At 36.6% G+C, this 14,423-nt stretch overlaps 1 protein-coding gene across 2 annotated transcripts in view; it reads left to right on the top strand.

Annotated features, from left to right (window-relative positions):
- The first annotated feature begins 357 nt into the window (after positions 1-357).
- The window catches only part of tex264b (testis expressed 264, ER-phagy receptor b), a 35,399-nt gene continuing 21,333 nt past the window's right edge, over positions 358-14,423 (top strand). Inside the window, exons 1-2 of one of the 2 annotated variants that reach the window (XM_026306989.2) lie at positions 358-804; positions 5,924-6,058. In XM_026306989.2, coding sequence (XP_026162774.1) covers positions 553-804; positions 5,924-6,058 — 387 coding nt within the window. In that variant the 5' untranslated portion in view covers positions 358-552. Of the gene's footprint in view, positions 805-5,923; positions 6,146-14,423 lie in introns of both variants that reach the window. The other variant, XM_026306988.2, reaches the window with a different exon arrangement.

A 14,423-nucleotide genomic window follows, 5' to 3' on the forward strand; every position in this document is an offset into this window, starting at 1 on the left:
CACTACGTATAATGTTTGCATGCAGAGTTTTCTAATGATTTATTAAACCAAACGTGTTTCTTAGCATTTTAAAAAATTAACTGTTAACTGTAAAGTTTACTAACTTCATTTCAGAATAAGTAAAAACTAAGGTGCATCGACATAAATGCACCTGATACAGAAGCTGGCCGCTACCACATGACGATTTTACGAATATTGATTATATACACAAACCTTAAACCAAATAACTGAAATATTAGTAAATCTGAATTCTGACAATGAATTCGATAAGGACACGTGTGTGTTTCTTTCTATTAGATTGTGTCTAAAACAATTGTAATAAAATCCACCCCTTTGTCGGCAGAAATGGTACCTTCCAGGAAGTCCCGTGCAATGTGCATTCTGGCGCTTTGTCGTTCAGTGAAACAACTAAGTTCAGTCAAGGACAAGTGTCAATAGAAGCAACAAATTAATATCTTAAAAATGCTGTACTGTCACAGTTAATACAACCGGTTTCAGTGTTCACCTAAGAAACGTTAGCTTACTGGCTGTTTCGCCTGTTGGTAAGCGACGATGCCAGACTGGGTCAGCTTGTTTGCGTTCATTAGCCTATTAAGCTTTTTACCTGTAGCTGCTTACATATTCTACTCGGGACTCCTCTCTGAAATTACCGTGCTGACTGGCTCTCCTCCCATAAAGAAGATCACATTCGCCTACAAGTTCAAACAAGGACCATACAAAAGCTGCGGAAAACTTTTTAAGGAGTCTCATAGTGTTGGACCAAAGCTTTCATGTATCGGAGTGTTTTATGATGATCCTAAAAAGGTAACTATCCAGACACCCATTCAAACAACGAAGTGTTAGTAGATCAGAAGTCTATTTTTAGCACTTTACTCGGTAATGTAACTTGAAAATCATGCCGTAATCGCTCGCTAGATGGGGATAATGCCTTTCTCTTAAGAGAAGTGAAGTGATCAGAGATTAATCCTCAGCAAGTATTTAACACTTGATGGTTAAATAATGTTATTAATGCAATTAAAATAGTTTTTTTCCTAAATAAGAGATGTTTCACGACAGCATCTAAAGTCGTGACATTCTGCCTTTTCTGTCTGTTTCTCAACAGTTATCAACAGATATTTTTAGCTCTGGCTGAGTTTAGTGTTTGACCTGAGCAGTATCGTAGTACATCTGGACAGGAACTTCTGAGATGTAGTTATGGTCTTTGGGATAATGCATTTTTCTGAACAATAATAGTTCAATAAATGCACAAAAGGAATTCCAGGAGTCTGATTTATCTGTTTGAATTGAAACTGCTGAGTTTAACTACCAGGCTGTTTCTTTTCTCCTTTTTCAGGCTTTTAAGGTTACAATAACATCCTCCTGTGCTAATCAGCAGTATCAGACTGCAGAATGTGTGTTTTGATTGGCATTGTACAAATCTGTCTTTAGGTAGTGTAACTATTGCTGTTGAGGGTTAAGATATGTTTTTGATTAACAGTCAGTTAATCGAACAACTTCTCAGGCTGATTACATTGGATTCAGCCTCTGCTGACTAGCTTGTCTTATTATCTCAGGGTTTTCACAGCAGAAACTGGTTGTGTAAATCAGTATTACATTGGCATTTCCAGTAAGTGTCACTGGAAAAATTTCCATTTGGAAATAAAATAAGACACTTTGCAAAACAAAATATGTAATAAAAATGATCCAGAGTAAAGTTGCCATAGTGGTAGTGGAAGTAATAATGAAAAGTGTTTTTCTTGTTATTTAGTTCATAACATAGATGAACTGTATTTTTGGAGTTCCATAATGATCAGTGGTTCATGCTGGGGAAGATTCCACACATGTATTTGAATGTTACTGAAGACATTTATTGCTGCACCAGTGCTCCTAAAAACACAATTAGTAAGTTGGATCTGTCTGAGATATTTTTCTACACTCCCAATCATTCCCTGTGTGAACTCATCCATCCCAAAATTCTCAGTCTCTATAAGCAGCAGGAAATAATATCTGCTGGATCTGTCTTTCTCATATCTAATACTGCTCACTCTCATGTGGTGTTGGTTCCCACATTTTTAAGTGAGTCCAACGTGAGTGGTTTTTGTAGGCTTTGGCCAAACTGAACAAGAAGGAATGAAGAAAGGAGAAGCACCTCAAAGTATTTTGCTGGCTCAGGTACCTAGAATTGAAAAGACTGTGACAAATGTTACCTCTGGAAATATGATTTTATGTCTTTGCTTCTGCTATAGCATGAGTTAATACTGAGCAACCCAAACATAATACAATACAACTAAAAGATCAATCCATGAAGTAAATAGCCAATTAATAGAAATTCAATTGCTAACAATTTTAATAATCGTTCAAACATCTAAGTTAGTAATTACTATAAATTAGAATGTGTTGTCTGGTTCTTGCTTTTTAAATATCAAGATTTGCTGCTTTGTTTTGTTTTATTTCATTGTAAATTAAATATTTTATTCCAGATTGGACTATTGGTCAGATGAAGTAATGTGTTAAATATTTATTACAGTTAATTGTCATTTTATAGGCAAAATTAATGCTTGGCCATTATTAATTATTCTCTCTTTCGAGGCTGTGTCCTTATTTTACAAGAACACGTGAATATAGAAGCACAAATAGAAGAGAACCATCATTATATCAACTAAACTTTTATACAGTTACATTACCTCTCTCAGTATCACTGAGCTTTAATATTTTCAGTAATTTTCTATCTTGGAAATATATAGATGTCTGCCATTTGCAGAACTGGCTTTGAAGCGGCAACTTAAGTGCTAGTACATGTATGTGACATATGCTGATGCACATACCTGAAGGAATGTAAGCATAATTTAGTTATGGACTCTTCCCAGCTCTGCTTTTAAAAAAAAAAAACTCCTTTGTTATGCACATCCTCTTTTTCCTAAGCCAGCTGCAGTGGATCCTAGTTGCTCCGCACAGTCACAGCCAAGTCCTGATCTAAGTTAAAATAATTGGCGTAATGATCTCAGCTCATTAACGTCTGAGCCTCAAGATGCCATTCAGTCCCTGCGTCAGGAACCCCAGAGAGTGCTCTCAGATAGTAGGACTGGTATTTGGTGGCTAAATAGCCAGACACTGTCCATTGATATTTGCAGTGAGAAGGATTTTAAAAAGTGCAGCTGACAGAGGATAAGTGTCAGCATGGGTTGTCTCATCCTCTGTTCTTGTTTTTCTCACTTTTACCTCCTTTAATCACTTCCGCTGGAGAAACAAAAGACCTCAACAAGGACTTGAGTCGGTCCTGAGATGGTTACCATGGATACGTTGCTAGAGCAGCTCTGTGTCTATTCCTTCAAATGACTAATACATAATTCTGAGTCCCACTCACTGAACCCATCTCTTCCAAAAACCTCTTCATAGTTTCAAAGCCACAAGGTCTCTCTGACCCAGTGTGCCCACTTCACCTCTGCCCTGTAGCTCTCTTCTTCACTGCTCCACCTCTGTGTCCAACACATGCCAGAGGGAGGTACCGGGGTGGATCATGTAGTTTTCTGTCAAACTTGATTCTGTAGTGAGGGATCAGGGTCAGTTTTTGAGACACAGATTGTCTTAAAAAAAACACCCTGGATGACAAGTAGAATAGTTGTGAAATGACAAGTGTGTCCACTAATCTTCAGGGATCCATGTTTGGGTCACAGTATGATGAAAGCAGTAGGCATGGCAGCTGGGAGTTGGTGGGGGCCAGGAAATTTGTATCAGTCTGAATGTTAGTGTTTGTGATGAATGATGAAATAGCAGAAAATCTCACTAGTACTTGCCTTTTCCAAAGGTCGTAGTAAAAACATTTAAGATGTAAGTCTCACTGAATCTGAATGTGGATGGAAACTTCTTTGTATGCCAGTGAAGACAGTTTGCACTTCTTTTCCTGTTGCCTTACCAAAGCCGTTTCAGATGGTCCGCTACAGAGACATGAAGTTGAAGTTTGTAACTTTTTGCTTCACATGAGCTGTCAGTGGTTTGAAGAAACATCAAAAGACAGCACACTTGTGTATTGATTAGTGCAAAGAAGAAAAACAAAGACTGTGGACAGAGGCTTGTGCTTTTGGCCCTGCAGCTTTGTTCTGGACTCCTTTTACTTGAAGCTATATGATGATTAATAAATCCACTTCTCTCAGGTTCCCCACTGTGAGCCCCCAGAACATCTAAAATATAAAAAAATATCTTTGTACACACAATAATATAATAAAACAATATAGTAAGCAGGTCATTTAAAATCTATCAAGAGGTATACATTTTTTAATTTAACAATGTATTGGACATATTATCTTTTAGTTCTTTCAACTTCATTAAAAGTCTTGACTCCTCATGCCACTTTTATTGCAGTCACTATTATTGTTTTGGAGATATTCATAGATGTCAGTTTAGGGATTGTGGACATTTGATGGAGATAATTTCTCTTTATTGAATCTACTCTTTCATAATTTCCACTGAACATTTAAAGCATTTTGGCACCCTGCTTTGTGTGGTTCATCACTCAACATAGATTATCACAATGATTACACCTCTTGTCATATGTGCAACCACAAATGCACAAATTCCCACAATGACATCACATGGGTTGAATAATAGCATTTAAAAAGCTATTGCTCACACAAGAATTCTGTGTACATTCACATATCAAGAGAACAAAATGACAAGCAATAATCTTCCACAGGGTCAGGTAAAGCCACTTTTTTCATAATACCTGAGAACCACACAGTTAACCAGAATTAATTACCAAATGGTTAAAATTCAGAAAAAGTACTGTGGTTAGTGTAACTTAAAATGTACATCAAATGATACACTACTTGCATAATAATACTGTCAGTCAGTGTTGTATATATGTTTATTTTTATCTGCTAATATAAAACAAAGCTACAATCAGAAATATATATAGAATCTTCACTTCTTGCATTATGTGTGTGTGTGTGTTCGAACCTTTGTGAAGAATTTGCCTAGTCTGCAGTGCACAGTGATTTCTATCACTGGCCTTGTGTGTTGAGGAACAGAGGACAAAATGAAGTTTTTTTAGACAGACACACTAGGTGTGTTTAAAGCACAACATTGATAAATTTATCAACAAATTTGCCATTCGAGTGTAGTTATGACAGGGGTCTTCAGTGGTGCTCAGCTCAGCATATGAGGGAGAAAGTCTTGGATATCCCAGGAGTATTCATTTGTAAAGAGTGTCTTCGTTTTGTCTGTTTTAATGGGCACTGGGGAGAATGGGGGACGGAGCAATAATTGCTACACTGCCAAATTCTGCAATTAGAGGTCCGATTAATGAGCATATTCTCTTTTTTTATCTTTGGCATTTGGATGGCATCGTAGTAGATATCTTTTCCTGCTAACAGCCTATGTTTTTTTTTTTTTTAATTGTTATGTGCACCATGCATTACTTAGAAAATTGCTATACATTGCATGCTCTCAATTTTCTGACTCATCACTCCAGGTTTTTTGGAAATGTTGATGGTAGGTGGCATTTCCGATTTTTTTTCTTCCCTTTTTTAGGGAGATTGAATGTCACAGTCAATGAAATGATGCACAATCTAGGGTTTTTGTACAATCAGTACCTGTTCCGAAATACAACATTAGAAATTGTTTGGAAACAGCCATTTAGCATTTTTTTGCTTGAAAGCATCAATCTGTCAGTATTGTTGTTGTCATATTGGAGGCAATATGTAATTATGGCATTTGGGATCACATTACTGTGACAAAAATAGAACAATCATGCTGGTAATAGTATTATGTACATATGAGCATTATTTTTATGGAATCTAATCAATCTGTCATCTATCCATCTTTTCCATCTGATCTATTTAAACTATCATATTAACATTTTCCATTTTTATTAATTATTTGTCATTTTAATTTTTCACATCTCATTAGTATAGCTTTATTTATATGTGAATGTGATTCCTGCTTCTAGGTGCCTGGATCACAGTGCCGCTGTGCTGTTGGCAGTATTCTGAGTGAAGGAGAAAACAAGCCAGATGAGGAGCTTCTAAAGCGCTATGAGACATTGGGCTTTAATGTTTTCTCCTTTCCCGAAGTCACACACGTGGTCAGTACCTCGTTCCCCCATAGGACATTTCTCTCTGTCCTCCTGAGTGTGAGGAGAGTCTACCCACAGCTAGAACACTACATCAAGGTATTGTGATGTCTGGATGCTGTTTTGCAGAACTGCTCTTAATCTTATTTATTAATCACTCTCATTACATACAAATCTTGAAATGCAAAGATGTTTTTAAAGAAACAATTATTTGTTTTTTCTATATTACAAGTAAAGGCAAATATTCCATTCAACAATACGACTGATTGGGAATAAATATTCATAACTCTGGTCCACAAAAACATAGAGTATCAAAGTATATATGTTAGTATAATTGGCATGGTATGTGCCAGACCAGGTGTGTATGTGAAAAGTGTCTGCAAGGGAAATCAAGTCAATACATGTATTTAACAGTCATTCATACGGTGTCTTCACACACCCAGCTTCGTCCTAGCCTTAAGCCCATGTGTCTCAGTAGGCCCATTAAGTGTCCTAGCTGCACATTGAGTCAACAACCGTTTAAAGCATTTTACAGAACACAACTCACAGATGTAGATGTAGTTGGCTTTCATAGTTTTTATTATGCCACAGTTACTGAAATATTTAAAATTTTTAAACATGATTTTTGAATGATATTTTCTATTGGAATGCTAATAGGTGGAATAAATGGCCATTGTGATCCACTGCCTTTATGCTTATTTTAGTGTTGGGAAAATGGAGAGATGATATTTTCTATTGGAATGCTAATCGGTGGAATAAATGGCCATTATAATCCACTGCCTTTATGCTTATTTTAGTGTTGGGAAAATGGAGAGGAGATGTGCAGCCATGTGATAGAATGAATCATTGCAAAGTCTGAGATGGGCTTGCGTCAAACGGAAGCAAGTAAATGATCAATATGTAACCCCAAGATCATTGTATGCACCTCTGAGTAATTCTTTGTTTTCTAAGGTAGCACAAAGTTAAAATGTATTTTCTGAAAAGGTGAACACGTCAAATTTTCCTCTTCATGTGTCCATAAACCTTTTTTAAAGTATCCCTTGGAGGGTTGAGGCTTGCGTGCTTGCATGCTTGCGTGCCTGTGTGTGTCTGTGTGTGTGTGTCTGTGTGTGTGTGTCTGTGTGTGTGTGTCTGTGTGTGTGTGTCTGTGTGTGTGTCTGTGTGTGTGTCTGTGTGTGTGTCTGTGTGTGTGTCTGTGTGTGTGTGTGAAGACAAAGGAGAGGAGAGAAGGCGAACAACTGGAGCTCCTTTTTAGTTCTTTATGATGAATGAGCTCACCAAGTGCTGCTCGAGGGATGCTGGGAAAGTGAGTCATTGTGATGAGCAGAGAGTTTTGTGGGTACGGTTTAATTATGCAGTGTGCTAAAACAGGTGGCAACACCACAGGTTGTCTCAATCACTCGGCTTCTGCTGGAGGAGTGTGTTTGTGTGCCTTGTCTGGTTCATTCTACCATCTGCTTGGATGCTGTTTAAAGCTGGCAGTGTTCCAGTGGCACTTAGCCTGTCTAAGAGGTTAGCCTACACAGTCGCATCCTCCTTCACCAATAAAAAAAAAAACAGTCATTTATATGCATATGTAGGATAAATACATATAATTTACTGTGTTGGTTAAAGTTCCATCACTTACTGGCTAAAGTTTGTTGTTGTTGCATATATGTATATAATGGGAGTGCGTTATATAATACAATTAATGAAATGTCTTGCCAGGTTATTAAATACACATTTTTCAAAATCATCAATCAGTCAGCCTTAAAATACATGCTACTTTCATGATAGGTTTCATCTTTTACTTTAATCTGTTTTAAAATTGTTTGTGAAATTTGGATACTATAATTTCTGATGTTTAGAAACTACTGCATCCATATTATATGTAGTGTACAAAACATAAAATTCACAAAATTTTATCACAGTGTGGTAAAATCCAACAGCACCACAAACACGCTAAGAAACAACCAGTGTTTAGTCTATCACCAGCTTCAAAGCAATTAAATACTTGAATCTGTTTAGAAAGCATTGAGGTTGTTGTGTTAGACTGCAAGATTTACCTAATACAGTACATACACCGAGGGTATTCAGTAAATGTATTAATTTGCAGTAAAAATATTAGTTCTGCTAAGGTGTGATGTGGGGGGACTTTCTGTCCTCAACCATTATTGCTATTATTGATGTGCAACTACTGAAAAAAAAAATCCTTCACATAAACTCTCATGTCTACATTGACTTTTTCTGGAGGAAGGCAGGCTAAAAGACAAAATATCTGTTGTTTGAAGTAAACCTCAAAATGATTTCCATAAAATGAAGTAAGTAGCATTGGACCAAGGAAGAAAATGCTTTAGGAGCTTTGGGTCTTGGGTTTCTGCCTCACACCAACACGATTTAACCACAGCCATGAAATCATTCGAAAGAATGTGAGAGTTGATACCAAATCCTGTGATTATGTTTGGTGGTTCAGGAAATCCATTTAATTTAAAATTCAAGTAGGTTGAATGGCATCTTATACTGTAACTTGCAGGATGGATGGTTGTGTGGGTGCAGTTTGCAGCTGTTGGTTGTTTCCTTTCTGACTCTATAGTACAAAGTTGTGCTATTTTGATACTACAGTAGAGCCTTGTAGTTATTTGAATACAGCTGTGTGTTACTGAATAAAATTAAATTCAACAGGGATGTTATCCCCTTGTGGTCTCAAATCACACTGTACTACTTGACTCAGTTTTGTTCAAAGAATTCACATTTAAATTCAGTTCTTGTAATATCCAGCACCTTGTCAATTGATTTAGCCGCATCATGGTATTTACCCAGAGTGTAACTTTACACAGATAAGCTGGTGTTCTCTGAGAAGCTGCATTGCCCTTTAACATCAGAGAATTGAATACTAATAATATAACTGAATATATTTACATAGCAACATTCAGTGAGTGACACCAGATTATATTGTCAAGCAAATCTAGGCATTTCCCAGCTATCAAACTGACTAAACAAACTGTCCATTATAAAATTGTTAGAACAAAACAGCCTTATTTAATATCTGAACTGTAGGCAATTAACCACACTTCCAACCACAGCGCAGTTAAAATGCACACTGTATATAAAATTAAAGCAAAAATATCGAATTATATAAAACTGTAAAAAGGTCAATTCTTTTGAATAGAATTTTTGTGCACCTGATAATTTGTGTTGAACCACTTAACATACTGACTTATTGGAGCCTTTTAAATGTTTTCATATAGGAGTAAGTGCTAATCAAAGCAGTTAAAATTATGTCAGTTAATTGTAAGCAGGAAAGAATGTTGAAACACTGAAAGTAGCTAAAGTGTTGGTGAAAGTTAAAGTGTAAGCAGGAAAAAGTTTAAGTGTTGGTTAATGTTGTGGGCTGAAAGCTGTTCAGGTTTCAGTGGAATTCGAAGTGTCTGAGTCTGCTGAGGACATTTTAAATGTTTGTGCTGAAAGCAGTTGAAGAGTACGTTAAAATACTGAAGGAGTTGAAACATCAGTTAATTATGATCTGTTTGTAAATCATGTTATAAAACAGTTCAACATTTGACTTCAGCACAAATAGTTTAACATTCAACAATATTTAAAGTAAAATATGGCTCATATTTAACAGAAGCAGCCAAACAGCACAGTTGGTTCTAAATGGAGTTCTTTCAGTGAAAAAAGTATGCTATTAATGGCTGACACTTAGATATCCCAAGTGGTGAGACCTTTTCAAACAAGCTCATCAGCATTTAGCATGCCTGGCTTGTCATGGTGGAATGATTTCTGTCTGTCAGACACTTTGAGTTGCTGCCCCATGGTCAAGCCTGATATTTTCCTAGTCAGGCTATCGATCTGCCCCAGTGTTTTTCTTCTGTGCCTTGGCTTTGTAGCGGTGGGCTACATCACAGACGCCTTGGCATCTTGAGATTTGATTCGAGCATGGTGGCCAGGCCTTCAGACTGGATTTGGGGACTGGTGTGGGAGGATAATATTGCTGACATTCACAGAGATCTAAAGGTTTGCGAAAGGCAGACGATGGAACATTTGTTTGCTTGAGGCATTGAAGTTTCTTGCCAGCATAGAGATTCTGTGTTGAATATAAAACAAGTTTTCCTTTGTTAGAAATGGCCTTTTTAAGCAACTAGCACACATGGTAAAGTGATCATGAAATCTTCCTCAGGACAATGAAAAATGAAGCCTTCATTTGGTGGCATAAGGTGCTGCCTCTTGCATTGTTGGGCGAGGGAGATGTAAAGCAGTGCACAGATGCTAGTCCACAGGGCCTGTTAATCATGCAGACTCTTAGCTGAGTTGTGACGTACAATCAGAAAGGTCAGAAAAGGTCATGCGCTGTATTTGCTGCTCAAAGTAAAGGAGTCACTGTCATATGATGGAAGATTTAGTAAAGAAATCTGGTTTAATTGTAATTGTAATTCTGGGGGGTTATAAATGGTCCAGTATTCTTACAATAAAGGACGTACAGTATGTGCATTTAAGTATAATTTATTCCCATTGGTAGGGTTAGGCTTCATATATGGGAGAAACTAAATAAATTCAGAAGTCTCCAGGATATTCCTCATGCAATTTTTTGAGTTGTATTCAAATATTTAGAGGTTGTATATATTTCTTTTCCAGTTTAGGATGTTTAGAATGATTTATTAGCAAACTGTCAAATTTTATAAGGTCTTCTATTTCTTCTATCCATGCAATTACAAGCTTTGATGAGCTTCTCTGACAGGAAATTTTGAAATATATGCATTTATATGTGTTCATAATTGACCTAAGACTGTCAAAAAACCTTTTTGCTGCATCTTTCCAATAAATTGCAACAGTGTCCCTCTACAAAATAAAAGCAAATACAAGATTCAGGCATGGAATTCACATCTTAACATTTATATGAACAATACATGTTTATGATAAACTGAATTGCCAGTTTAATTCAGACATATGTTGTGATTTTTTACTGATGATGGTGATGGAAAAATGTTTTATTTTAGGCCCAGGTTGGTCACATAGGGTACAAACCATTTAGTTGCTAGATAGTAATATGGTATAGAGTATTGGAACAAATTTCTTTTACATTTTTCAGGCACCACACTTGACAGTACTGTTTACAAATGATTATAACTACTTATGAGCCAGAAATATTAATCTCCCAAGAATATGTGCTGTGGTTATCAGTAAGGTACAAACTAAATATTTTGCCTGTTTGTGTTACTTCTGAAGATTTCATCCCTAGCAAGATAAAATGTACTTCTAATGTAAATCAGTCAATATCAGTATCTCTTGTCTGCAATTTTATTTTGAATCAATTAATGACAATGATTAATGCACAAAATCACTGGGCCTCTTTTATCAAGAATGTTGCATCACGACCCTGCACGCTAACTCTACCCACAGGAGGCTCTGTGGAGTTGCCTGTCAAATGTTCAAACAGGACTTTCATCCTCCAGCAGCTGGGAATCTACTGTTGGTGTTAAATGTCACATCTACATATGATTGATCTGATTTAAACTTTATTCTCTGTTGCACTGTCGCTCTGAATCAAGATCAGGCACTAGGGTGTGATTACAATTTAACAAGGGTAGTTATTTTTAGATACGGGACAAATAGTTTTGTGCCAGTGGCCATCTTATCAATCACCTACCAGTAAAGATTGGGCAAATGCTTCATAGAATTATGCTGTGAAGGCAGCGTCTGTGTATTGTTAAATTTGCTCCATAGTTTGTTCTCTTTTGCAAAGTTACTTGATGAATCTCTGTCAAAGCAAATAACTATAGAACTTCCATAACTAGCAAGATACTGTGGCACTACAGTATAGTGACTTAACTAAACTCCTTCAAAATGAGATGCGGAACACTGACAGCACAAAGGCGCTGAAACATAAATCCCTCAGGAAAAGCTCAAGTAAATGTTCAGATTTTGAGAACTATATGGCAAACTGGTTGGGATAAAAATAGAAATGTGCATCTGGAAATACTTTGAAATCACCCCATTGTGTTGAACCTGCTTCTGACGTATTTGTGGTTAGATCATTACCAAACAACTCTAAAAGGCTTTCACAAATTGTAGAGGTTGTTGTTCTTTAGGCCCACATATTGGATTTATAAAACTTTTCGAGCACTTGGTCAGTTTGTGTATGTGTCATGCCTGTCCTGCTCTAAAGAAGGAGAGAACACACACTCCTTCTCCTATTCCAACAATTCAGTGGTGTCTCTTGTTGAGATAGACATGCAAATTAAATGAATTTGCTCCACTGTCCTCTTCAGGGATTTTCTGAAAAGCAATCCAAGAGGCAATTTTGAACCATTCAAGTATGAGTCCAACAAAAGGGTGGGGGAACCTAACCAAGGTGCAGAGGTTTGGGACCTCAGAGAGCAAACAAAAGAAAATGGGAAAGATAAAAAAAGAGGCTTAGGACTTAACTGCTTTATTCAGCTCACTGACTTTCAAATAGTCCTTGTTCATTTGTCAGGGCTGAATAAGTCTGTGTAAAGAGTGTTGTTGCTTGAGTGACACCTGGATTGTACCTACTGGCAGTGACTATACTGTCACTCATTATGCCCTCGGTCCCTTTGAACCACGTTTTTCTCCTCAGGGCTTAAAAATGAAATGTAGACTATAAAAGGATGTAGAGACACTATATTCCATCATCCCCTGCACTATGTGAAGCCCCAGAACTGTTAGAAAATGTCTGAAAAGACATTGAGGACACACCTTTACAATTACACTAGCTTTGATATTCAAAATAATCATGTGACAAAGCAAAACAAAAAGAAATTAATTGGATTAATTTGAGAAATAAAAGTAGAGAAAAGGTGGTTGTATTCTTGCACAAAGCACGGTTGTCTGAAATCTTGAAGATTACTGTCATTGCACAAAGTGGTTGAATGTTGTTATACCTTGATATAAACATGCTGTAATTCTGGGGTTAAGACATTAAAAAATGGCTTTGTGGTGCCTCTTCATTCACACATTTAACAGTTTAGTTTAACAGAAAATGAACTGACATAATTCCAGCAAATGGCAATTTCTTTCCAATGGTCACTTTTAAAAGTTTTTTAGACTTCCAAAATTATTAAAGGGGAATTAAAAGGGAATCTTATGCATCAAAGTCTGCTTACATGTTTTTCAGGGTACCTCTGCATATGTGAAAAAAGATTGGTTTGGTTGTATTTGTAGAGGGCGCGGCCATTATCTGCCATCAGGTAAACATTATCTTTAACGTTATTTTAGCTTATGCAAGCCCAAGTTCGCACTGTCCCTCCAGCATTTAGCATTACAATATGTCTTGCTTCTCAATTCTGAAATGCCTGAATAAATACCAAATTATGTAAGTTTTTCTGTTGTATTTGCTGATTTTTCATATGCTGCAAGTATTATAGAGGAGAAATTTTCAGCATATGTCGACTTCATATTTACTGCGCCATGTGGCCAGCAATCTGAAGTCAAACATGCAAAAAACAAATGTGACTAGAATGACCCTGAAATGACAACTAGGCTCAAAACAGAGATATTTCTTTTGGCACTTGTTCCAAAGAATCAGTACCATCCCTAGATATCCTTCATATACAGCATACAATATACAGTATGTGCAGCCAAATAGGTACAGTAAATACATAGTAAATAATACTTGCATCTCACGTACATTTAATACTAGTAGCTGGCTATAGCTGTCCTATATGTAGTTTAAATGTCTCTGGCTACTTTTGCTTGTTTTGTCGATCTCAAAGCCATTTCTGACTTTTTAGTAAAAAACTTGCAGAATCTCCAGCAGCAAAAATGAATTCAAAAAGAATTCCACCACTTTACAAATGCAGAAGTCACATACTCTACAGTTATATCTTCATTGTAATGATTTGAAAAATACTCAAGACTTGTCTTTAGAATACAGAGATTGGGGTTTTCTTGGGATTCATTTCATGGGCATTATTCTGCTAAATAAAAATATCAGATGCCAGACTGTCTGATCTTGTGGGAATATGCATGAATCTGGTCTGGATTATTATGCATAGTAGTCACATTAACAGATGTGGGCAGTTTAGCCTACAGACAACCTCAGACAATAAAAGATGAGTTGTCTTGATCGGGGATAAAGTTTAATTTATTGTATCTTTGTTTTAGGAAAAAAAAAAGTTCCCATATTATTATCTTTCCATTATCAACATTTCCAGGCAATTTTTTTTTTGTTTTGTTTTGTTTTTCTCAGCTTGTGATTTGTAGTTTATGGCATCTTTCTTTTGGTAGGGTAGTTTTGGCAGTGTATTTTGTCTATTTGGATTATGTTGTGTCAAGCTGACAGCTGAGTCGAAATGGCTTGAGCAGTATATTTAGTGTCCCTTTTCTTGTTCACCAGGAAATAGTAAATTATACTTAATATAACTAGAACACAGGGTTGGGG

The sequence above is a fragment of the Mastacembelus armatus genome, chromosome 5 (genome assembly GCF_900324485.2).
Source record: "Mastacembelus armatus chromosome 5, fMasArm1.2, whole genome shotgun sequence".
Classification (NCBI taxonomy): domain Eukaryota; kingdom Metazoa; phylum Chordata; class Actinopteri; order Synbranchiformes; family Mastacembelidae; genus Mastacembelus; species Mastacembelus armatus.